Here is a 27,508-nt window from a genome sequence, read left to right on the forward strand (position 1 = left end):
GTCCAAGTGCAGGGTTCATTTTTGGAGGCATGACTGGTCTGAAAGGGGTTCAATTTATGAGAATGCTGAAATCCACGTGCTTGGTTCTGTTGAAATATTTCAGCAGCTCGGGCAGCAGCAGTCATTTGGCCATGCATAAAGAAGAGACAACAGAAATTCATCTCTATATACATATAAAATTTTCTGTTGTCTGTTCTTTATGCATGGCCAAATGACTGGACCAATCTGCGCCAAATTTGGCACATAAGTAAATCAGGGTTTCAGCTCTCTAGAACCTACCGTTCTCGACATATTCACAAAAGCAAATATGACACCACTTGTTTCCACATCAAAGACCTTCATATCACATCAGATGACACGTATTAACCAATAGAATCTCACAGGTCCTTTATTCTTAGCCTCACTCACATACACACAGTTTTAGACCCAGTTTCCATAACAACCAAGCCATTTTTCTTAACTCGACGTGTTACTGCTGCTCAAGCGGCTGAAACTCCTCAGCAAACTCGGGCTTTCTCAGCAACAGATCAGACAGGTGGCTCTCAGAAATGCAGAGATGCCTGCCCAAACACAGGCCAGTCAGCAAGCTGATAGAACACATAATATTCAGCGTGCTAATGAGTGGGCTTTCATGCATGATGCTGTTTTCAATTATGATCCAACCATAGTCTATGGCCAACTGGTAATAAAACTGCCAATGTTGTTAATCAACAGGCTCTGTCACAGTCTTATGACTCCATTTCCTACCAGTTTAGCTGTTAGGTATTTAGGAAGTTAAAATTTAAATAAACAGTGTGCAACTGCCGGGGTATATAGGGCTACTAGCGATTTCCCCGTAAACCAAGAACCGACACGTTATACCCGGGCAGCGCCGGGTACTTTTTCTTTAGTCTTTAGTATAAAATCGAAAGCACACATAGGTACAGTATGGGCCCATAGCAGGCTCTCAGCGCTGTATTATAGATCTGTAAACACAGATATGTAATGTGGTCATGTGCATGATTGTAAAATGATTGCTGTAAAATAGATAATCCCAATAGAAATGGTATTTATAAACAGCAGAATAATGACCTATTAAATCCACACAAAAAGTGTGAAATCCTCAGTGTAGAATAAGAAATTCAGCAATAAAAGGTGCCAAGGAAACACTGTGACCCTGAATCACGTGTAACCACATTGTGAAATCTCAAATTGCATTAACATTTCTCTTCTACCTGCAGAAACATCTGTAGGGGTCATGTATCACTAGTGTCATTTGTTAAAAGCTTTAGTTCCAATACATTGGTTGAAATAATTCAGGCCCTGTCCCAAGATCTAGTTTTAACCACTTTATCACTCTTACTCAACCGTTCTTCTCACACATTCTTTCCCCTTGTATTTCCTCTTAAATGTAAAAATCAAACAGTTTAATAAAAAAAATGTTTCTCTAGTGTTCAATGTCATAGACTAAATGTTCATACGTATAGAGAACTGTGCATTGGAAAAGTAAATTGCTGAATAGATCTGAATGAATATTAATGCTAACCTGTCAATAAAATATCCCAGAATTGGACTCCCACCATCGACTGCTGGCTGTTTCCAGGAGATTATTACATAGTCTTTGTTAGCATCAAGACATTTCACATCCAGAGGAGCAGTTGGAGCTCCATCAACCTCTGGTTCACCATCTATAATAAAGTGGGACAGTTATCAAAAATAAACTCAAAGAACTTTTTAAAGGTTCTGTTTTATGAGGACATCTTCTGCCCATATGCCCTGCTCAGGACCTCGTCTTCTATGCTGGGATTGTTAGAAGACACAGCTCTGATACACATACTGTAACGAGCCGTGCACCTGTGTGTCCATCACCTGACCATGGACAGAATTTTATCCACTGGAAGTAAACAGTGAACGTTGCTACTGAATAACAACAAGCAAAGATCTTGAAAACCGTGAGGAATTATTACAAAAAGTATAATGGAAAATTATATAACTTTTAATTTGTACAAAAAATAATATACATTTGCTGAAACCGGACAATCCCTTTAAAGAGAAAATCCAGTTTAAATAATCTTCTGATATTTCATAGACATATGTGAGAAGTTCACATTGATGTCTGTGATCTCAGACAGAATGAACGGACTCTATGAAGAGCCCCCTGCCCCCTTCCCCTCGCACACTTTAAAAAAAAATCCCTAATAGTGTATTTGAAAATGTTTTCTTTTTTTTCTTTAAACCAGACAACATTTTAATTAAAACCCTTTATTGAAAGGAATGGTCTTGCCCACCACATTTTGTGTGGGTCACATTTATAGCCAAATTTTGGGATTTTACAATATATATATATATATATATATATATATATATATATATATACATATATATATATGTATATATATATATATATACATATATATATATGTATATATATATATATATGTATATATATATATATATACACACACACGTGTATATATATATATATATATATATATATAATGAAACTTTTTGAATTTTGCATGGTATTTTTTTATATCTCTTCCCCTATATAAGCACAGCACTGATGTTGCTATTTAAATAAAGTATTATGATGGAGACTATTTGTAGGTGTGTCTATTTGCGTCACACCGGTCAAGCTTGCCTTTCCACATGTACTGCTGAACTTAGCATAGGTGGCTTTTTGGATCCTTTACTTAGATCCAAGAATTCAAAGCACTTGAGAATTGCTAGACTGCCAGACCCTCAGCTGCTCCCTGTAACAGCTGACACAGAGATTAGATCTGTCCCCACTCTACTGGACATTTGATAGCACGAGCTCCACATAATACGAAGCAACATTTAATTCAATTATAACACCAGGCAAATAGGAATACTATATCCTCCTGTTTTCTAGAACAATAGGCTTAATCTCACCGGTCTGTGGGTATGGCACACCAATATGAAATATATTTTAGTAATTTAGGTTTAGTGTCACATTTGAAGTCTTTCGACAAATGGTTGGATATTGAATCTTGTCTTTATGTCAAAATTTCACTTCAGTTTGTTTTTTCTTTGTAACATGACACAAGTGAGGGCCTATTCACATTAGCGTTTGGTTTCCGCTCATCTGTTGCTTTCAGCCTTTCCGTCGGAGGAACTAATGAACGGAAAGTCGAACACAAACTATAGCTTCCGACAGCACTTTTGTTTCCATGAAAAAAACACAAACTTTACGGATCGGAAACAAACAGAAACCAACAGCAACGGAAGCATTACTACTGAAATCAATGGTAATGCACACGGAAGCTATAGTTACCGTTCGGCTCTCCGTTCATCAGTTCCTCCGACGGAAAAGTTAAACGGAACCGATGAACGGAAACCAAACGGTGATGTGAACAGACTCTAAGCTGTCTTATTTGTGTTTTTGGCAAATTAGAATATTTTTTATTAGAAAACCTTACAAGGATACACAGTACATGTTGTATGGAGAGGTGGATGTTTGACTATAAATACTGATGTTTACAGGACATAAACACTTGTTTCCAGTGGCGGATTATCATATGGGCGATTCGGGCGGCCGCCCGGGGCCCGAGGCTCGCAGGGGGCCCATGGCAGCCCGAACCGCACATCGACATGTAACCCTATTCAGCGCGCTAGCGCTGCTAACTTCCAAAGATGGGGAGGAGCAGGGAATTGGCCGGGATCCAGGGGTAGGACACGCCTCCCTGACAGTGCGGGCGCCGCCATTGAGTAACAGAACAGCGACGGACGGCTGTTCTGTTACTCCAAAGCTGCAAGAGAAGAGCCGGGCGGGCGGTCACCGGCACTTAGGTTAGTTGACTTAACCCTGCCCAACTGGTTCCCGACTGCTGGCTGTATTTTTACGGCCAGCGGTCAGGGTCCTTAAAACCCGAGCCATAGACTTTCTACGGCTCGGGTTTTAACTTGCTGCCCGCGCGATCGGGCAGCTGAATGTCGAGTCTCCGGCTGTCAGTGACTGCCGGGGACCCTGAGGAGAAGATAGAAGCAGCATTAGCTGCTTCTGTCTTCTCTGATATCTTTTTACACAGCGCTCAATGCGCGCTGTGTACAGGAATAGAGACAGTAGCGGCGGCGCTGTCTCTATTCCTCCCGGTGATCATGTGACTGGTCACATGATCGCCGGGTGCCGTTAGTGACAGACTGCTGCTGCTGGGTCTAACAAGACCCAGCACAGCCCTATTAGTGACAATCGTCACTATGAGAGGGCTGATTTCCCCTGTAACTGGGGCTGCTGTGCAGCCCCAGTTACAGTGGGAAAACATGGTGTAAAAGAAAGAAAAAAAATATATAAAGTTCCCCAAAGGTCTTCTTTGACCTTTGGGGGACAGACCATAGTAATAAAAAAATAATAAAGTAAAGTGCAAAAAAAAATGTAAATAATAAATACACATAAAATACCCACCCCAAAAAAAAACGTTCCCCCCGCCAATCATTGTTGTAACGCTAGCGCTGACCCAATTACCCTAATATAGACATGTAATATATAAAAATTTACGGTAGACAATGGCGATCACAAATAAAAGGTCTATTTTAGGGTAAAACTATGTTATTACCCAAAAAAATAGCTGAAAAGTAAAAAAGCTTATTTTTTTACTATTATATTCAGACTTTATGAATAAAAATTCTAAAATAGCAAAAAAGGTGTGTATAAAAACGATAAAAAACAAAACCTGCATTGTCTACGGAAAAAACGTCGCAAAAATCACGTCGGTTTTATTTTTTTTTAATAAAAATGTGTGTTTGGTGCAACTTTGTAATTACGTTTTATTAAAAAATATTTTCGCTTTTTGAGATACAGCTGCTTTGTATCCTGTATCCGTCAGGTCAGCAGGACTGACGGGATCAGTGAAACGGGCCCTGCGCTAAATTATAATCTTAGATGTGAAAGATTTGAGGTGGATCCTGCGTGTCACTGATCCCGTCAGTCCTGCTGACCTGACGGATACAGGATACAAAGCAGCCGTATCTCAAAAAGTAAAAATATTTTTTAATAAAATCAATCAATCACACTGATACACACACATACTATATATATATATATATATATATATATATATAAAGTTTTTAAATGTGTACATAACCTTGTGGCACTATATACAAGGGGGAGCGCTGTGAGGTACTATATACAAGGGGGAGCGCTGTGTGCCACTATATACAAGGGGGAGCGCTGTGTGGCACTATATACAAGAGTGAGCGCTGTCAGGTACTATATACAAGGGGGAGCGCTGTGTGCCACTATATACAAGGGGGAGCACTGTGTGGTACTATAAACAAGAGTGAGCGCTGTGAGTTACTATATACAAGGGGGAGCGCTGTATGCCACTATATACAAGGGGGAGCGCTGTGTGCCACTATATACAAGGGGGAGCGCTCTGTGGCACTATATACAAGGGGGAGCGCTGTGTGCCACTATATACAAGGGGGAGTGCTGTGTGGCACTATATACAAGGGGGGCTGTGTAGTGCTATCCACAGTGGTATGTGTGTGGCGCTCTTTATAAGGGGGGCTTTTTGGTGCTATTTACAAGAGGGGGAGGGCTGTGTGGCGCTCTCTACAGGGGGGCTGTATGGCACTATCTATAGGGGGCTGTGTGTAACGCTCTCTACGGGGGGGTGATATATAGAGGGGGCTGTGTATGGCGATATCTATGGGGGTGTGTAATATCTACAGGGGCTGTGTGTGGCACTATGTACAGGGGGCTGTGTGTGGCACTATGTACAGGGGGCTGTGTGTATGTGGTGTTTTACAGTGTGTGTGGTATTATTATATTCAGGCGCGCAGTGTTTGGTGCTATAATATTTAGGGGTACAGTATGTGGCACCATAATAACTTTATTTTCGTTTATAGGTGTGGAAATGTTGGAAAAGTGAGGAGACGTCTGAATGGCAAATTCTGCAGAAATGAGTCATGGCCGGGAGAAGTCTTCATGAGCTCTGGACCGGATGGAGAAGAAAAGAGGAAAAAAACTACTAGAATCTGAGACGTCGTCACATGTGAGTCACTAGATTTATAGAGAATCTGTCACCTCTCCTGACATGTTTATTATAGGAATCCTTGTATTTCACAAAAAGTCTTTCTGCAGTCCAGGACTGATAGACAATTCCCCTTGTCAGGAGGACGTGTCCCTGCACAGTGTGATCCTGTCATTATGTAGGGACAAGGGAAATCGTAACACTGTTAATGCTTGCCCAAAAAGGTAGTGTTAAAAATAGTTAATTTGCCATGTATACCTCTGCAGTCCTCCTATGTGGCTTGGTTACAACTGCAATCTATGTAACACATACAGTAGAATGGCTTAAACCGGCAAAGATTGAAAATCCTGCTTTTTTTTTTTTACAGGTTAGGGTTGATCTCTAATCTCAAAATTCTTACTTCCCTGGGGTGAAAGCAGAATTATAGGAGAAAAATGAAGAAATTGCTGTGAGGCCTCTACCATAAAGAGGCGACCACTGCCCAATCTCCACCATGCACAATCTACACTACAGGCCACCATAAAACATATTCAGGAAGTCAAAGAGACAGGGCATATATGGCAAGTTTATATTATTTGGGCACAGTATGGCATTGTTATTAGGAAAAAAAATTGTGATATTCTCTATATTTCTCCTTTTATAAAAAAGAAGAAAGGCTTTCCACCCTACAAAATGTTTTGCTATTTCCGGGCTATGACAAACTCATCAGCTGTGTTGAGCAGTCATAATCCAACCAATTCTTACGTGTAAATAAGTAATGCCTCTGCTAGATATTATAGGCTCCAACATAAAGATTACTTATAGAGAGGAAGAGGTGGATCATGACCGGGTCCAGTGCAGCTGTTCGGAGGGTCATGATCTAGAGGTTAGTGCTAACCTAACTATAATGTCAAGAACCTGGTGTGTACACAGTCTGCAACACACAGTACAGTCACACCAACAGTATGAATGGGATCTTTGTTTAGGAATAATGTAATTGACACTTGTATGTGAGACAGTATCATACAACTAATAGTGGCTATACATGGAAAAAAGACATAGTGCAATATGACTATTTTCAATCGCATTTTACAATAGTTGTAACGTGTAAATGTACTCCAGCAATAAGATTGTTGGGGAAACTTCTAGGCAAGGGGCTTGTACATACCAAAAATGTTTGGGTGTACAAATTGTTTATTGTACTAAGCAAAAAATCGCTGCCTGTAAAGACTTGCTGTATTAACATGTGGATGTACTTGTACATTTTACATCAGATCTCAACTCTCATAGAAGAGTAGGTGAAATCTGTGTTAAAATCCAGATCAAATCCGTAGCAGAATATATCATGGGGCCGATTTTAAAATCTGAACCATGCCCTTAAATCCGCACCGATTTATATAAATTTTACTTGTTTTTGTAGCAAATTTTAGGTGCCTCTGCCTCTAAAAATCCATCCAGAAAGAAGGAAGAGAAACAAGGTGGAGCACAATCATAAAGTAAAATAAGTACAGAGTCAATTGAATGTCCACCCCAAAATTATACATCCAATGTGTAAGGGTATGTTCACACGGCCAAATTTCAGACGTATACGAGGCGTATTATGCCTCGTTTTACGTCTGAAAATACGGCTCCAATACGTCGGCAAACATCTGCCCATTCATTTGAATGGGTTTGCCGACGTACTGTGCAGACGACCTGTTATTTACCCGTGGTCGTTTGACAGCTGTCAAATGACGACGCGTAAAAATACAGCCTCGTCAAAAGAAGTGCAGGACACTTCTTTGGACGTTTTTGGAGCTGTTTTCTCATAGACTCCAATGAAAACAGCTCCAAAAACGGACGTAAAAAACGCCGCGAAAACGGCGCGAAAAACGCCGCGAAAAATGCGAGTTGGTCAAAAAACGTCTGAAAAGCAGGGTCTGTTTTCCCTTGAAAACAGCTCTGGATTTTCAGACGTTTTTGTTGACTACGTGTGAACATACCCTAAAGGACCTGCCAGACACAGCTTCTGTGTCGACGCCCGTGGTTAATCAGTCTGCACCTGCTCCTAAGTCTGATAGAGTGACTCGATCTGCTACCACTCAGGCTGGTAGGCTGAGGAGTGGGAGAACCTATCACAGCCTGGCCAGACGGTTCTATCTCCCGCCCTCGGTCTATTTATACCTTCATTTCCTGCTTGTCTCTGCCTGTGATTCTTTCCTGTTTCCTGGCTCTGCTGCTCCTGCTATTGTTATTTACCTTGCTTCATTTTGACCCTGGCTTTACTGACTACGCTCCTGCTCTGCGTTTGGTACCTCGTACACTCCTGGTTTGACTCGGCTCGTTCACTACGCCTGTTGCTCACGGTGTTGCTGTGGGCAACTGCCCCATTTCCCTTAGCTTCTGTGTACCCTTGTCTGTTTGTCTGTTGTGCACATATTGAGCGTAGGGACCGTCGCCCAGTTGTACGCCGTCGCCTAGGACGGGCTGTGCAAGTAGGCAGGGACTGAGTGGCGGGTAGATTAGAGCTCACCTGTCTGTCTCCCTACCCCGTCATTACACAATGTCTGGGAGATGATGGATAGATTTTTATTAGTGTCTACAATATACCAGTATATTGAAGTCTTTCTTGGCAAAACTTTGGGCATGTTCGGAAGAAAGTCTGCAACAATGTACATTATAATACATGTGAATGTGCTTTTTAAAAACTGGATAGATTTCTCGTTCTTTTCTTACCTCGGACAAATACGTAGGCACTGTATTGGTCATAGTACTCTCCCATGACAACTCGCAGAGTGTACAACCCTTCATCCTCCTTATTGAGATGCCTCAGTGTCAAGGTTGCATGTCCTCCACTCCAGTGTGTGCTGAGCCACTTGGATGGTGTGACCAAAACTCCTTAAAATAACAAGTAAATTGCATTAGACACAATTGAATTGTTGGAATTCTAACTTCACATTATGTAACTGGAAATAAATCTGAAATATACCCATGAAAATCAATGGAGACTATTACCTTATGCTGAATACGCTGAGCTGTGACAATCCTTATAAAAAAAGTAGGTAAAATAAAAATTACAGGTCCACTCCTATCCGACTTTACCCCATTTTAATCTCAACATCACTAGATTCAAACCAGTTAACTATAAAAGTATAAGAGCAGGTTTTGTTTTTCACTTTATTTTATGTTAAATAAAAAATGTGAATGACAGCACAGCGTGATCTCGTGAGATCATGCTGTGCTGTGTGAGTAAGTCCCACAGAAACTTTACCAAAGTGTCGGGAGTGTGAATAGACATCGCATCCTGGCTGGTGGCGATGTCTATTCACTCTCAAGACACTTCGGTAAAGTTAATGTGGAAGTATGTGACAGCACAGCGTGATCTCGCGAGATCACACTGTGCTGCGAGCACAGCTAATGAAGAGAAGTGTATGATGCTGATTGGTCAGCCTCATACACTTCTCTTTACAATGTCCAGTTGGTGAAAAGGTAAAAAATGCCCAGTTGTCTATTAAGAAAGTCATTAGCATAAATATAATGTTGCTCATACCTTGCTCAAAAATTATCGTTTTTGAAAATAAAAACCACTGTTATCTACATTACAGCGCCGATCAGATTATGTAGGAGATAGGGCACTTATAATCTGGTGACAGAGCCTCTTTAGATGAAAAGCGGGAATAATTACCTACCATTTCTATACCACTGGATCTCTGGCTGGAAGCGTTTGATGGTTGGATGAACGATGACTGTAGAACCAAGACTCAGTGTTTCACCTTCTTTGCCAAATGATACTCCAAATGGATCAACAAAATGGATATCAAACCTAGTAGCAAAGCCGTGTGGAGTGACAGAAACTGAAAGAGAAAGTGGTCATACTGTAGGCAAGGTTTCTATCCCACAATGCAACGTACTTGTATTGAATAAGGTTGTAACCTACAGCTAAATGGTTCACTCCTTACAGGAGTCAGAGGTGTTACATCCAGCTCTCCTTTATACCCTGGAAAAAATTGGTAAACTTGAAGAATGCCTCATATATAATAAAAATTTATGTCTGCATACAAAAGGTAAATATTTGCAAACATACTCTTCACCACGAGCGACGCATACGAGGAGTTTTCTCCTTTGACATTCATAGCAGATGCATGGTACTGAGCTGTATCCTCAAAATCACACCTGCAATAATACAACAGAAATACAGTCATTGTTTGTATATCATTGTAAAACAGAATTGCCCATTATTCAAGTGTTTACACAAAATATTTCTGAACTGGAAAAGCATAGGTTTACCCTGCGATGTTCTGGTCAACAACACAACTCAATGTCATGTATTTTGGTGTGTAACAGCGTGTGTCTAATAAACTCTAAAGAGTTCCTGTCACCTTTCTGTTCTTACATTCAAGAAACTTTATAATATACATTATTCAACAATATCAAGGATGAAACGTTGTATCTTCGCATAGAAAAGTCAGTTCCTCACATTTAAGAGATCTGACCACCAGCCCTTCCCAATACCCAAACATTCCCCTAAGGGGTTGAAATTAGATTTTTGCCTTGACATGTACACTAGAGAAAAAGAAGCTGGGTAGACCAAAGGGTAGACCAAAGGTTTATTCCCTGCCCGGGTAGCACCATTTGTATATTTACAATGGGCACCAGACATATCGCTGTGAATTGAAATGCTCATATTTAGATTCTTGATAATATACTAGTAATTAAAGACCATATTATGTTTGATGGACTGACATGTAAACAAAGGGGGGAATTTACGAAGACTAATGCTTCATACGTCAGTCTTAAACTAAAGTGCGCTGGAGTACAACACACCAAATGTATTAAGTAGTGCAGGCCTCTTAATAAACTTGCCACATTTTTGGCTGTCCAGGCACCAGAAATTGAAATCTATATTTGAGCCATAATTTACGCCAATTTCTGGGGTAAGTGATGTTAAATCTGTCAGTCTGTAGGGAACCCAACCCCTTCTGCTAAATCCCAACCGCCTTTTAAAAGAGGCCACCATAAAAGCCTGTGATAAATTTCCCCGATAATGGGGCAGATTTACTAATGTCGTCTAAGATTTAGACAGTGAAAACTAAGACCAGGAAGTTAGAAGATGCGCCAAATTTATCACAGTGACGCACGCTGTATGATAAATTAGGAGCGTGTTGCTAGACAAGTTAGACACTTTTCTCTTCCTTATGCCACCACTTGCTTAGCTTAGTTTATGCCAGTTTTTTTTGTGCTGAAATTTTAAGCCATGCCACTTCCCTAAAAGCCATGCCCTCTCTTCTGGACTCTTTTTTTGGTGCAAATCAATAACAAATTTGTCTAACTTGATTTGCGCCAAAACAAGTGCAACTTAGGCAAACAATAGTCAATCTGCCCCATTATGTCTGTTTCTGCAGGAAGTCCAAAAAGTGTAACATCAAATGTAGCATTGCTGTTACAAAATTCCATTGATCTCTTATTGCTAGCCGCCAGAAAATTACTATTATAATTATTAATAAAGTTCATGACAGATACCCAAAGAATGTATCTCTGAGCCAAAAAATAAAGAACAACTCAGCTACATATGGCTTACTTACTTAATGAACAAAGAGAAGGTGGCAGGGTGTCAAAAATAACATTCCAAACAGCAAATGTTATAGATCGCAGAAAAAGAAATGTTTCATATTCTTTCAGTTAAATCTAAGAACTGCTGTCACTGAAAATAATATGTCCTCCAAGGCAACTGTAGCTAATGTAACTTTGTATATAGAATACATATGTATCATTTATGTATTTGCTTTGTGTCATATACATGTAAACTAGCATGGCATTCCTCCAAGCCCAGGTTTCCTTGTATTTAATGATAAGCAAGTTATGAATGCAATGTGTAAAATAAATTGTCAGAGAAGTGGAAGGAATCCATGGAACAGAAGCTAAATGGTGTTAATCCCTGATGACTTGCGTTCTGCTAGGTACATGGTAGGTCACATGGCTGACATTCACAGCACTCGGCATTTAATGATACTAAAATAAACATGACAACCTTCTCATTCAGCTATACATGCGATAAGACGCTACTGACATGTATATATCAGACAGTTACATTTATATTATATTGCCTCCTTCACTCTGTAGACTACGTTCATTACTCACTTAAAAATCTCCAGTGAGTGAAGACCATATCCGCTTTCAATTTTGTATTTCTCAGGGTGAAGTTGTTCATTGATGGGAACATTATTTTTATACCTAAATAGAAGAAAATATGGAGCAAGTCACGTGCATATCTACCAGTCATAACTAAGAAACATACATTTAGAGATACAGTCACAATACAAGCAATCACTGTGGAGACTACAGCCAGGCAATGAGAATGCCACTTATCAGTTCAGAAAGTATAAGTGGAGTCACTGCGATGTGGTTGTGAAGAGCCTTAAGGGGGTTTTACACTGGGCAATTATAAGGCAGACAAGCGTTCATGGAACGATCGTTCCCGAAAATTGCCCTGTGTAAACAGGGCAGCGATCAGCAGATGAACGAGCAAACGCTCGATCAGCTGCTGGTCGTATCGTTTTAAAAAAGTAAAATATTATCGTTGTCGGCAGCACATCTCCATGTGTAAACAGGGAGACACGCTGATGACATGATAATAATGTATGGGGACGAGCGATAAGAGTAACGATGGCTGGTCCCCATCCATAGATCCGTGTGACAGGAGCAAACGAGCACCGATCAACGATGTCTCGTTGATCGGTGCTCACTGCACCGGCCGATTATTGACTGGTTTAAAAGGGCCTTTAGGGTCCTTTTAGTCGATTGCCACTCATTTGCTCCTTTGACAAGGAGTACGGATCGGTTTGTATGGGGACAAGCAAACGTTACTACTACGATCGTTCATCCCCATACATTTCTATCATGTCGGCAGCATGTCTCGTTGTTTACACAGGGAAATGTGGTGTCGACTAGTGACCATTTTATTGGTCGCATAAACGAACAGATCTCCTGATGAATGAGCGCTTCCATCATATGCTGCCTGTATGATAGAAATGTATGAGGACGAATGATCGTAGTAACAATCGCTCGTCCCCATACATAACCGATCATTGCTTCTTGTGTAAAGAGCAAACAAGCGTCGATCAATAAGCTGTCTCATTGATCGACACTTGTTTTCATGGCCCATATTGGGTCCTGTAAAAGGACCTTGTTTGGCCTCATGTATACAGCAAAACCAAGTGCGTGAAGTATGTATTAGAAAGGCGTAGGCACTCTGTGTGTTGCCATATTTTCTCTCCATACAGTATTGTATTCTGGAACAGTATTCTAGCTGAGAATACTTCTGAAATACTGCATGTGATGTATCATGCCACAATTATGATGGATTCCACATAAAACATGAGGAAAAACCTTTGTATGAAATCAGAGACATATGGAGGTGCATTGTGGGCCCCTAGATTTCGGGAACCTCCTCTATGACCCAGAAGTGTGGTTGTAATCTTTAACATGCTTTTAGTGATATGTACAAAGGAAAACTGATTCACTCTGATCTGGTGGGTAAGGCTTTGTTTCAGTTTGGATTCCGTTTATGGGTTCCCCTGATGGAAAGCTCAGACGGAACCCATGAATGGAGTCCCGACGCAGATGTGAACAAAGCCTAAGTGACCTCCAAGCCTAGATTTGTGAAATGGTCACATTGGTTGACATGTAGAATTTAAAATTATATTATATATATTTATACCATACATTATTTAGCTCATAATCAGATATCCATGCACACATGGATTCCAATCTTTATATGTATCTAGACAGATTAGTTGAATGAAATAATAGATGGAACCAATGAGAACTATGGCAGGTGTATGGATTTGCACAGATAAATTACTTAGTTGGGGTAAGTATTTAACCAATCCTGGTTTCCACAGAGTGACAGTTTTAGGTCACTATTAAGGAATAGGGCATATTTATGTTAAAGTGCTAGGGGTTCCTAGTGTAAAAAGTGAGCGTACCAGGTGATTCGTGGCTCCGGCCAACCGCTTACTGTGCAGTGAAATTTCACGTTTTGTGTCTCCCAGATGGTGTGAGAGCGAGGCTTGATGATAAAGACTGGGGCATGTAGAAGTGTATCTTCATTTATCTTTTTGTGAAATTCTTCAGTGTCTTCTAACTAGAAAAAGTAAAACATTATATTTGTATGAGAGGAAAAGACAGTTTTTATGACAAATTACTTTAGAATAAAGAAAATAATTGGACATAATGCATAGAGTGTGACAAAATGCAAAATTGCTACAAAATCCTGCCTAAACTTTCCACAATCATTGCCTTAACTTTGCCTTAAAAATAGATAGATAGATAGATAGACAGACAGACAGACAGACAGACAGACAGACAGACAGACAGACAGACAGACAGACAGACAGATAGACAGATAGATAGATAGATAGATAGATAGATAGATAGATAGATAGATAGATAGATAGATAGATAGATAGATAGATAGATAGATAGATAGATAGATAGATAGATAGATAGATAGATAGATATGAGATAGATAGATAGATAGATAGATAGATAGATAGATAGATAGATAGATAGATAGATAGATAGATAGATAGATAGATAGATAGATAGATAGATGGACAATACAAATAAAGAAAGAGTAGTAAGTTTCTTAATAAATCAGAAACAATGTGTATCAGAATAGTAGTTATAGAATATTTTTTTACATGAGGATGGATAGTATTTATTAACACAAAAGCTGCTATTGGCATTACATTTATTATGGCAGAATGGCCAAACACTGACACACAACTTATTGTATTGACCTTCTTTAGCTGTTCATACACATAATATAGCTGTTGGTCAACAACTACCTTCCCTAACTCCCACGTATAAATGTTGCCCATTCGGCTCGGTCAAGCCTGCATTCTTACATAAGGTTGGTCAAGTTAAAATTCAATTCATTTGACCCTTACTTCCCTGAAGGGAAAATGTTGGGGGCAGTCAGGCTATGCCAACAGTATATTCTGTCCGATTCGGCTGAATTAGTTGACATTGAATATGTAAGCTTTAGCCCACTTTCACACAGTAATATTTTGGTCAGTATTTTGCATCAGTATTTGGACGCCCAAACCAGGAGTGGGTCAAAATACAGAAGAAGTGCAAATGTTTCCATTATAGTTTTTCTGTGAAGGTTCCACTCCTGTTTTTGGCTTCCAAATACTGAAGCATGACCAGAATACTGCCGTGTGAATGAGGCCTAAGACAAACCAACTCTCTTCTGTATTGTTAGGGCGGGTTCACACATGGCGGAATTTCACTTAAATTCCGCTGCGGACACTCCGCAGCGTTAATCCGCAGCGGAGCCGTTTCTCCATTGACTTTCACTTTAATTTAGCAGTGTTCGTTTACACGATGCGTACAATTCCGCTGCGGAGCATAGGCTGCGGAGCGGAATTTGGTGTCCGCAGCATGCTCTGTCTGTTGCGGAGCAGTGGCGGACTCATGGCGGAATTTCTCCATTGACTTCAATGGAGATTCAAAGTTCCGCAATGAAGTCCGCAGCTGTCATGCACATGTCATGTGTGCTGCGGATGCGTCTTGCTTTTTTAACTTGACATTTCTTCATTCTGGCTGGACCTATGTATTTCTAGGTCTACAGCCAGACTGAGGAAGTCAATGGGGCTCCCGTAATGACGGGAGCGTTGCTAGGAGACGTCTGTAAATAGTCACTGTCCAGGGTGCTGAAAGAGTTAAGCGATCGGCAGTAACTGTTTCTGCACCCGGGACAGTGACTACCGATCCCAATATACATGTATCTGTAAAAAAAAATGAAGTTCGTACTTACCGAGAACTCCCTGTTTCTGTCTCCAGTCCGGCCTCCCAGGATGACGTTTCAGTGTAAGTGACGGCTGCAGCCAATCACAGGCCAAGCACAGGCTGCAGCGGTCACATGGACTGGCGCGTCATCCAGGGAGGTCGGGCTGGATGCCGAAGGAGGGACGCGTCATAAAGACAACGGGCGGTAAGTATGAATTTCTTTTACTTTCACTAGGGAAAGTGCTGTCCCTTCTCTCTATCCTGCACTGATAGGGAGAAGGGAAGCACTTTTCCCGCAGTCCGCAGCAGCTAGTCCGCATCAATTTTCTGCACATTTTGTGCAGATCCGCAGCCGTAATCCGCAACCCGGATTAGGTGCGGCATTGATGCGGACAGTTGCGGAGGAATTCCGCCATGTGTGGTCATGCCCTTACAGTTGAACCAAAGAAAACTAAAACAGGAGACAAAATGATGCAACAATAATTACATGCTATATAGATGACCAAAAGTTAATAAATAAAGTGCTGCAATATCAAACTATATAGATACAGAAAAAAGCCAATAACTGCACTTCACAAATATTTAAGGTAATAACATGATTCAATATAGAGAAATAATGCTCCAATGTATGATAAAAAGACAATCACAATAAACAGTGATACAAATATGAGAAAGGCAAGTGAGCGGTTGACAAAGTGTAAAACAAAAGGCAACTCGGCTAAAAATAAAGCAATTGGGAGAGCATCGCTAACTGGTAATGTAATGGCATTATTTTTAGCCCTTGAAAGAGTCGTCACTGGTATTTTTGTTTTTGTATATAGTATAACTTGGCAATTCCTGTATTAACTTTTAGTCAGTTTTGTGTCATGTCATTTGTCTTGCCTTATAATAGGCAGTATATTAGTTTTGTTATTTTATCTGGTTGTTTATAACAGTTGGATTTGGTTTTTCAATATATTTTATTGCAAGTTTGTGAGTTGTGTATTAATCAGCTGTAACTTTCAAGGTGTGCAACATAATTTCATCCCACTGTTTGCTCTCACGTGTTTGTCTGTTTATGACTGTGACACCACAAAACTAGATTTTCAAAAACATGTTCAATACCAACTAATGCTAAATCTACAACAGTTTAAGGGGTTAAGGGGGTCATGCAATGTGACCCACTATCATATCCCCATCAAGGCATGTTTCGCACATAGATGAATGGGGGTTACTGCACTAAAGAATTCCATCTATTGGCTAAAACAAACCTAATACAGCATGGTTAAGGGCATGTTCAGACGTGGCGGAATTCCGCAGACACTGTCCGCATCAATGGCGCACATAATCCGCGTTGCAGATTCCGTTGCGGATTTGGCTATAATGTTAAGTAAAATGCTGCGGATTTGTCGTTGCGGATTCAGGTGCAGCTCACACCCTGCTCTCTTTCAAACATTCCATCCCAGTCTGGGTATAGACCTCAACACACATAGGTCCAGCCAGAATGATGAAATATCCTGTTCCTGAAAGCAATCCGCAACGCAACACACATAACATCTGCAGATTTCATTGCGTAATTTTGGAACTCCATTGAAGTCAATGGAGAAATTCCGCAACAAGTACGCATCAAGTCCGCAACAGACAGTGAAAACGGACAGAAAATTCCGCACTGCAGCCTATAGTTCGCAGCGGAGTTTTCCGCAACGTCTGCACGAAGATAACTAAAAAGGTGTGGAAACAAATGGACAAACTGTCTGCTGCGGATTTCCACTGTGGATTGTCCGCAGCGGAATTCCACAGCAATTCCGCCACGTCTGAACATGCCCTAACGATTGACAAAAATGGCCTCCCCTGAAAGACTGTTTTGGCCAGCATTACGCTGTGGGTCACTCTCTGCAAACAGCTGATCAGCTGATTGGCCCTTAAAGTATTAGGCCAGGCCAGTTTTTTCCACTGCATACGCATGGGGTTTTTCTAAACCCCATCCACATGCTTTGTACTGTACTTTAGTTGCAGATTTTCAGTGTGATTCAAACTGAAAATCTGCACTAAATGCACTGCATGGGCACACTTGGTCATTGTTAGGCTCTTTTCAAACTCATGTCATAACTTCCGTTTCTGTGACAGATCCGTTGAATATAAGGGCTTCTCCACACGTAGCGGAATTGTTGCATTTTTCCGTCAGGAAAATACGCAGCAGAATACAGTAAGAGCAAAGTGGGTGACATTTCACAAATCTCATTCACACGCTGAGTAAATATTCAGAGCAGAAATTTACCTGCATCGCGTATTTTTCGGACCGCAGCAGGTCAATTCCTGCTGTGGAAAGTGGACAGAATTGCTGCGTTTTTCAGAGGAGAACCATCTCCCGACATTGAAAGAAAACGCAGCAAAATACGCACCATTTTCTGCGTCAAAAATGCAGGAAATGGTGCGTTTTTGCCGCAGTGGAAAGTCTGCTACTTTAGACTAAATTGCTATAGAAATTTTCTGCAGCAATTCCGTTATGGGTGGATAAGCCCTAATGCAGTCTGTCAGTGTTTCTGTATTTTTGAAGGCAAGAATGACGCTGCAGACTGTGTTATTCTAGGCATAAAAAAATACCGGAACCCCAGATGGCTGACAGAAACCCAGATGACGACTGCTAATGCAAGTGTGAACAGAACTTTACATAATTATGTACAATGTATCAATAACATTTGATTATCTTAATCTATTGTTAAGAGGACCTGTCACTAGGTCATATAAGTTGAACTGGTTAACTGACCTGAATAGCGCTGTCTTCCTGATTCCAGCGCTGTTCTTTTTACTAGACCCCCTCCAATCGAGAGACATGTCCCACTGTTGTGTTGGTTCTCTACATGCTAATTTGTCAACAGGGCATGGACTACCCTCTAACTGCCTCAGGCTGATTGGTCAGCATCAGAGGCAGGGAAGCTAGCTCCACCCCATTGGCTCACTACAGCAAATTAGCAAATAGAGAGCCAACAAAACAGTGGGCCATATGTCTGGAACGGGGGGGGGGGGGGGGGGGAGTCATTATATGATAACTTATATGACCTAGTGACAGGTCCTTTACACTTGTTTGAAACTACTTTATCTGGTGATAAGTGGTTACTAAAGCAGTTATGTGTGGTAATACAAACACCAAAGTAATTTTATTTGTTTGCATGTTATTCAAATCCTGCAAATTATTTTCCAGGTTCACTTGAATGCCGTCTTACTGCACTCTAGTTTCTTAATCTCGTCTTCTTATTTCTAGGCAGCTGTAGTCTCTCACATTTCACAGGAGGCTGGCTAATTTACTTTAGTTAGTGTGAAATGTACATGGAGGTGTGAAAGACAGGTCATAGAAAAGAACATCTCACTTAGGTTGCCTGGTACATAGATTCCGCAAGTTTTCACACATTGCAGTTTATAAGTAGTATTTGTCATTGCATGGAACTCCAATTGTAACTGAAACACCTTTATTCCCTGTTCACATGGCAGAAATTTTGCGACTGAATTTTTTCCGCCGCAAAATTCCAGCTCCCATTCATTTCGAACGCTAGCGGAAAAAAGATGTGTCCTGCCCCATCTATAGGCGGATTTAGCCCGAACCTCACTTTGAAGTCAATGGGAGGAGAAATCTTCCTGCCGAAGGCAGGAGTAATTCTGCAACGGATCTTGTGGCGGAACCCAACACATGAAATCCGCCGTGTGAACGGACCCTAAGGCCATGTCCAGACGTGGCAGAATTTTTCCGCTGAAAATGTTGGTGCAGATTCGGGGCAATTACGCAACGAATCTGCACCAACATTTTCATATTTGACAGGTAATTCAGACGTTGCAGATATCGCAGCGGACTTGCCACAGATTTCAGTTTTTGCATTGCAAAGGCTGAAATCCGCGGTGAAATTCCGCTTCTTCTCTGCAATGTAATGAGCATGCTGCGGAGGGAAAATTCTGCACTGCAGCCTAGTTTCCTAAAAATGTAGAGAAACAAATGTAAAAAACGTCTGCTGCAGAATTCCACTGCGGAGTGTCCGCAGCGGAATTCAACAGCAATTCCGCCACGTGTGAATGTGCCCTTTTAGGGTCCATGTTCATGGTTGTGTACATGGATCTGTGTTGCATGGATCTGTTATACAGCGTCCAAAGACTAGTACGAGCCGATACTATACCTCTGTGTCCCTCAAATGCATTAAATATTACGGAGCAAATCTTCCCTAGAAGCACTGAGAGAATATAGTGCTTCATAGAGGCACTATATGGTGGCATATGGAGTGCCTATGGGTCTGTGATACCCACAGTCCGACAAACTCACTATATTTTTTACGCTAGGAACTGGCGTAAATTATAGAGGATGTCTAGGCCAACTCATAGCTGGCGTGGATTTTCCTTTCTGGTGCAAGGATGGCCAGAGATGCATCTACTTTATTAAGAGGTGTGTCATAATGAATTAGGCACATTTTATTTCACCGCCCTTTACTTTAAGGCCTAATTCACACGAGCGTGTCCGTTTTGCACAAGTAAAAAACGCAGTGTTTTTCCTGCATTGCAGTTCCATGTGGCATTCGTGTGTCGTCCGTATGTCACACATTTTTTACGTCAGCAAAAAAAACTGAATGAGGCGTTTTATTTTTTCCTCATCATTTCTTTAGCAACTGGTGGGTGAAAAACACGGACAGCACACACATCACGTCCGTGTGCTTTCCGTGATTTTCACGCTCCTATTGACTTCAAAGGGTGCGTGATGCGCAAAACACGCACAAGTATAGGACATGCAGTGATTTTCACGCAGCGGACCCACACTGCGTGAAAAACACAATGTCTGAACGGCCCCATTGAATTGCACAGCTCCGTGTGATGTCCGTTGTTTTAACGCGCGTAACACGGCGTGAAATACGCTCGTGTGAATAAGGCCTAAGATTGGTGTATAAAAGCAGGCCTTAGGGTATGTTCACATGCTGCTTATTTGGTACAGATTTTTGGCATGAATTCTGCAAAAAAAATAAAATAAATTCAAGGGAATTAGGTTTTTCCAACACCATTCCCAAGCAGTGGAAAAATCAGCGCACAAATGAAAGCATGCTGTGGAAATTATGTCTATCGTGGTTATACATGCAGAATGGCGCTGGATTTCCACCCTTGTAATGAATAGGATGAAATCTACAGAGAATGGCGGGTTCCGCTGTAGATTACTTACGCAGCATGTGAACCTGGCTTTAAAGGACATTGGGTATATAATACTACACCGTGTTCCAAATTATTATGCACATTGGATTTAAGTGTCATAAACATTTAATTATTAGTTTTTCAATTAAACTCATGGATGGTATTGTTACTTAGGGCTCTTTGGATCATTCTCAGACACCTGTGATAATTAGTTTGCCAGGTGTGCCCAACCAAAGGAAAATTACTTAAGAAGGACGTTCCACATTATTAAGCAGGCCACAGGTTTCAAGCAATATGGGAAAGAAAAAGGATCTCTCTGCTGCCGAAAAGCGTGAAATAGTGCAATACCTTGTACAAGGTATGAAAACATTGGATATTTCAAGAAAACTTAAGCGTGATCATCGTACTGTGAAAAGATTTGTGGCTGATTCAGAGCACAGACGGGTTCGTTCAGATAAAGGCATAATGAGGAAGGTTTCTGCCAGACAAATTAATAGGATTAGGAGAGCAGGTGCTAAAATGCCATTGCAAAGCAGCAAACAGGTATTTGAAGCCGCTGGTGCCTCTGGAGTCCCGCGAACCTCAAGGTGTAGGATCCTCCAGAGGTTTGCAAGAGCTATTATTCGGCCACCCCTAAACAATGCTCACAAGTAGAAACGGTTGCAGTGGGCTCAGAAATACATGAAGACTAATTTTCAAACTGTGTTGTTTACTGATGAGTGCCGTGCAACCCTGGATGGTCCAGATGGATGGAGTAGTGGATGGTTGGTGAATGCCCACCATGTCCCAACAAGGCTGCGACATCAGAAAGGAGGTGGCAGAGTCATGTTTTGGGCTGGAATCATGGGGAGAGAGCTGGTAGGCTCCTTTAGGGTCCCTGACGGTGTGAAAATTACCTCTGCAAAGTACGTAGAGTTTATGACTGACCACTTTCTTCGTGGTACAAAAAGAAGAACCGTGCCTTCCGTAGCAAAATTATCTTCATGCATGACAATGCACCATCTCATGCTGCAAAGAATACCTCTGTGTCATTGGCTGCTATGGGCATAAAAGGAGAGAAACTCATGGTGTGGCCCCCATGTTCCCTGACCTCAACCCTATTGAGAACCTTTGGAGCATCGTCAAGCAAAACATCTGTGAGGGTGGGAGGCAGTTCACATCAAAACAGAAGCTCTGGGAGGCTATTCTGACATCCTGCAAAGATATTCAAGCAGAAACTGTCCAAATACTCACAAATTCAATGGATGCAAGAATTGTATGGGTATGTGCACACGGTAGCAGGCTTTTACGTCTGAAATGACAGACTGTTTTCAAGGAGAAAACAGATGCCTCATTTCAGCCGTAATTGCTCTTCCTCACATTTTGCGAGGCTTCTCTGACAGCAGTAAATTTTGAGCTGTGCTTCATTGAGTTCAATGAAGAACGGCTCAAATTACGTCTGAAAGAATTGTCCTGCACTTCTTTTGACGAGGCTGTATTTTTACGCATCGTCGTTTGACAGCTGTCAAACGACGACGCGTAAATGACAGGTTGTCTGCACAGTACGTCGGCAAACCCATTCAAATGAATGGGCAGATGTTTGCCGACGTATTGTAGCCGTATTTTCAGACGTAAAACGAGGCATAATACGCCTCGTTTACGTTTGAAAATAGGTCATGTGAACCCAGCCTGAAGGTGATATCAAAGAAGGGGTCCTATGTTAACATGTAACTTGGCCTGTTAAGCTTTTTTTGATTGAAAGAGCTTTTGATTTCTGTAAATATGACCTCCTGATGCTGCAAATTCAACAAATTACCATTTTAGTTGTCTTTACAACCTTTAAAATGTTTTGATCTCTGTTGTGCATAATAATTTGAAACAGTGCATTTAGATTTTTTAACTTCTAAAAAAAATCTGTTATCATTAGGAGATTTGTTCAATAAAATTAGCATTATACTCCAACGGTTGATGGCTTGAAGATTATACTGACTGTCATTTGCATCGACTATTTAGGAAAATCAGCGAAAAATAACATTTGCATAATAATTTGGAATGCGGTGTAGATCTAATCCACAGGCAGTTTTAATTTAGGAACTGAGAGCAAATTCTACAAAGTTAGGGGAAACGTCCAGCCATTGCAACTGCCACTAGATAAGTCGGATGCCAGATAGCTCCGAGGGTCTGTATTTATGCATTTATGCACTGTCATTATTTTTCTATTTAATAACATTGTTACCCTCTTTTTGAGAGATAGACGTTCTGCCTTTTCACGTATGGAAACACTCCTGGATTTATTCTGATACGTCTCAGAATGTGCTGCTGATGAAGAAGAAGCGCTTCTGGACACACTAATTCCTTCTCCAGTCGCAAGTAGGTTCCTTCGAGCAACATATCCTGCTGTCTCCTTCACTCTCTCTAGCTCTGTATCAGTGATCCCACTGAGATATTCTTGACTGCAATTTGAAAGATATTGAGAATGTATATAAATGGAGTGACATTGTTGCTTTTTACACCTAGAAATGGTACGGAGGTAACTGGAACTATATATATATATATATATATATATATATATATACACACACACACACACACACACATATTAGAGGATTGCATTATGTGCAGTTCTTAGTTCTTTAATGCACTGATGCTAACAGAATCACTTCTCCTGGAGAAATCCACAGCTGGAGATAGGCCGGAGCAGGGATATCAAATTCCCTACTGTTGCCCTTTACAACCCAAATTGAAATAAAATGTAGGAAAGAGGAAAGAAGTGATCCAGCGCTGTGTAGGCTTTAAAAGGGAAAGTCTGTTCCCACTTTTATTAATAGAAAAATAGTTAAAATTGGAACAGAGACGCAGTCTCAAAGTCGAAAATGATGCGGGTTAATGCCCGAGCCTACGCGTTTCGAACATGTGCAGTATTCTTAGTCATGGCAGAGAATGCCATGACTAAGAACACTGAACGTGTTCGAAACGCGTAGGCTCGGGCATTAACCCGCATCATTTTCGACCTTGAGACTGCGTCTCTGTTCCAATTTTAACTATTTTTCTATTAATAAAAGTGGGAACAGACTTTCCCTTTTAAAGCCTACACAGCGCTGGATCACTTCTTTCCTCTTTCCTGCATTATTCATCATGGGCCGTCGTGGGGATCCGAGCGAAGTGTTCATCTTGAGACGCAGAACGGGTGAGCTGGAGGTCTCCTCCTTTCTTTACTTTTTCCATGAAATAAAATGAGTTGCTAAATAAGATTTAGAATGAACCCATAACAAAAGTCCCACTTCATAAAGGTTTTAAATAATTCTGTTGTTTTTGCTCCAGATTAATTCATTATATTTTATATGTACATTTTATAATAAAACATGTGGGTTAAAAAGTAGCACAGGCAAAAAGTTTCAATGTTGCCCATGGTAACTGTTTAGATCCTCTCTTTAATTTTCAAATCTGATTGGTTGCTATGGGAAACACTGACACTTCTTAGGGTATGTTCACACGGCCTATTTTCAGACGTAATTCGGGTGTTTTACGCCTCGAATTACGCCTGAAGGATGGCTCCATTACGCCTGCAAACATCTGCCCATTGCTTGCAATGGGTTTTACGATGTTCTGTTCAGACGAGGTGTAATTTTACGCGTCGCTGTCAAAAGACGGCGCGTAAAAAGACGCCCGTGTCAAAGAAGTGCAGGACACTTCTTGGGACGGTTTTGGAGCCATTTTTCATTGACTCCATTGAAAAACAGTTCCAATTACGTCCGTAATGGAAGCCGCAAAAAACGCGAGTACTTGCAAAAACGTTTGAAATTCAGGAGCTGTTTTCGCCTGAAAACAGCTCCGTAATTTCAGACGTAATTTGTTAAGACGTGTGAACATACCCTTATCTGCACCGTTACTACATATGAGGCCCAGTGTATGTAACACAAGCCGGTTTCCATGTGTTTTCTGGGTTGCAGACAGGCAACAAAAAGTGATTGTGGGATTCCTTCCCACTCCGATCTGGCATGGAATGTATTTTATGGTGCATGTCATAGGAAACTTTGTAGAACAGGTGCGATGTAAAAGTCACAAGGATTGAATGGCTGGATACAAGAATAAACATAATACACACGTACCGTCCTCTGAAGACAGGAACCACGTAGCCCAGATCTTCATTCTCTTTATCTGCAACAGTGGCTAAAATCCGTGATCGTTTTGCCCTAGGACTCATCTTATATGATGTATCCTCTAATGATTTATGAGATGATATTCTGTGGTAGATACAATAACAATAAATGACTAGAATATTATTACATAGTGTATTGTATAGATTGTATAAATATTTCAACTTAAACTTACATTGTAGAAAAATTCAGGATCAGGTAGATCACCTAAGGCTTGGTTTATACAGTGCAGATTTTGTGCAGAATTTTTTATTTTTTGGCCAAAATCAGGAAGAAGAGAAGTATAACTCTTTCCTTTAGGCCTCTTTCATACACTTTTTTTAATTGTGTTAAATGCATGTAAAAAACACAGTGTTTTTATATGACGTTTTTAACATGGGTTTTTTTGTGCCGTCTTTAACTCAGTGACAATTTGTACAAGCGTTTTTTCCAGGTGTTTTTGAAGTCTTAGGGCACGTTCAGACGTGGCGGAATTGCTGTGGAATTCCGCTGCGGACAGTCCGCACTGGAAATCCGCAGCAGACAGTCTGTCCATTGGTTTCCACACCTTTTTAGTTATCTTCGTGCAGACGTTGTGGACAACTCCGCGGCGGACCATAGGCTGCGGTGCAGAATTTGGTGTCCGCAGCATACACTGGCTGTTGCGGACTTGATGCGTACTTGTGGCGTAATTTCTCTATTGACTTCAATGGAGTTTCAAAATTATGCAATGAAATCCGCAAATGTTGCGTGTGTTGCGTTGCGGATTGCTTTCGCGAACAGGATATTTCATCATTCTGGCTGGACCTATGTGTTTCGAGGTCTATAGCCAGACTGAGATGGAATGTTTTAAAAGAGAGCAGGATGTACTCTTCACCGCAATGACTAATCCGCAGCATTTTAGTTCACATTTTAGGCAAAGGCAAAACGGAATCTGCAGAATTCCGCCACATCTGAACATGCCCTTATAGATAAGCCAATGGAAAGAACACCAGAAAAAAAACTCCATACCCAGAGAATGCTACGTTTTGAAAAACTATAAACTCCACTGACCACAAAAACATCACAAACCAAAATGCTGTGGAATTAGGCTTTTTTCCATATTGTACCATAGACTTTCAAGTAACACCTGGCCACAGCATTTTTGGCACAAAATTAAAAAAAAACACAGTGGAAATACGCCACTGTAAACACTGAGTATAAATCCTGCCTTAGGTTGGGTTCCCACATTGCAGATTTGCTGCAGATTTTGTATGCGTTTTTTTAGCCAAAACCAGGTACGGAACCCAAACAGAAGAAATATATAAAGGAAGGCCTTAGGCACCATTCACACAATCGCATTTTCATCTATCCGTAAATACTGTCCATAAATACGGATCCATAGTCATCCGTAACTCATCCGTATATATGGAAGGATGTCCGTAAATACGGTCCGTATTGCATCCGTATTTGATCTGTATATACAGATCCGTAAAAAAAAGAGGGAGGCTGCAAATGATGTCACCAACATGTTGCATGGCAACGCTTCCGTAAATACGCACAGTTTACGGATGCACATTCGTAGCCGTCCGTATTTATGGAAGCGCCCATAGGCTTCTATGGGAGAGTCCGTGCCGTAATTGCGGACAAGAATAGGACAGGTTCTATATTTATTTCAGCACGGACACCCATCAGTAACAATACTGAAAGGTGTCCGTGGCCAATAGAAATGAATGGGTCCGTAATTACGGATAAAATATATGGTCGTGTGCATGGAGCCTTATAGGTCTCCTCTCCTGGTTCCAATTCTGATTTTGGCTAAAAAAAATAACGCATGCAAAATCTGCAGCAAATCTGCATTATGGGAACCCAACCTTAGACTTGCCCTCTATTTTGAATCCAGTCCTGTTTTTGTGTAGAAAAAATAAATGTAGAAAATGTACAAACTCTGCACTGTGTAAACAAGGCCTAAATGTGCTCTTAGCTTAATAGCACAGACAAGGGTTCTTAATGAAATACCTTGTAGATTTCTTGTATATCACCCTGAATCTGTTTTACGCCTTATGCACACAGCAGAGTCGGGTGCAGGAGGCTGTATGGCAGCATACATAGCCCAATATGGCTCCGTAGTACAGGGACGCTATGTGTGACACTGTACCATGCTCCATTGGGTGCCATATGTATGGAGCTAATCCGATGGATATCTTCAGATCTTTATCTAAATCACCAGAATAGTTAAGTGGAAACTAAGGCAATAATGCACAGATGCTTTGTATTTATATGTTTGTATTTGTATTTATATATTGCTCAAAATCATGCAACACCAAAGTTCTTTATTAGAAAGGGTATGTGAACCTCTATGATTATCACTTTAGTTGGGAAAGAAATCAGAAGAAAAGTCAATGAACTGGGGGATAGTCAGGTAGGAATTCTATTTTGATCTCATAAAAAGAATTATCTGGCACATAGTGGAGAAATGGAGAACATTCAACGCAACATATAATAATATTCCAGGAGATCACAAACAATTGGAGTGTAATATTTAAGGATTTA

The 27,508-nt window shown here is 40.9% G+C and overlaps 1 protein-coding gene across 1 annotated transcript in view; it reads right to left on the reverse strand.

Annotated features, from left to right (window-relative positions):
• MYOM1 (myomesin 1) overlaps window positions 1–27,508 on the reverse strand; it is a 98,405-nt gene that overhangs the window by 68,268 nt on the left and 2,629 nt on the right. Inside the window, 9 exon segments of the mRNA XM_075826378.1 lie at window positions 1,526–1,667; window positions 8,667–8,828; window positions 9,620–9,863; window positions 9,908–9,927; window positions 10,015–10,103; window positions 12,069–12,161; window positions 13,916–14,073; window positions 23,077–23,293; window positions 24,950–25,084. Coding sequence (XP_075682493.1) covers window positions 1,526–1,667; window positions 8,667–8,828; window positions 9,620–9,863; window positions 9,908–9,927; window positions 10,015–10,103; window positions 12,069–12,161; window positions 13,916–14,073; window positions 23,077–23,293; window positions 24,950–25,084 — 1,260 coding nt within the window.

This window comes from Rhinoderma darwinii, chromosome 5 (genome assembly GCF_050947455.1).
Source record: "Rhinoderma darwinii isolate aRhiDar2 chromosome 5, aRhiDar2.hap1, whole genome shotgun sequence".
In the NCBI taxonomy this organism is placed as follows: Eukaryota; Metazoa; Chordata; class Amphibia; order Anura; family Rhinodermatidae; genus Rhinoderma; species Rhinoderma darwinii.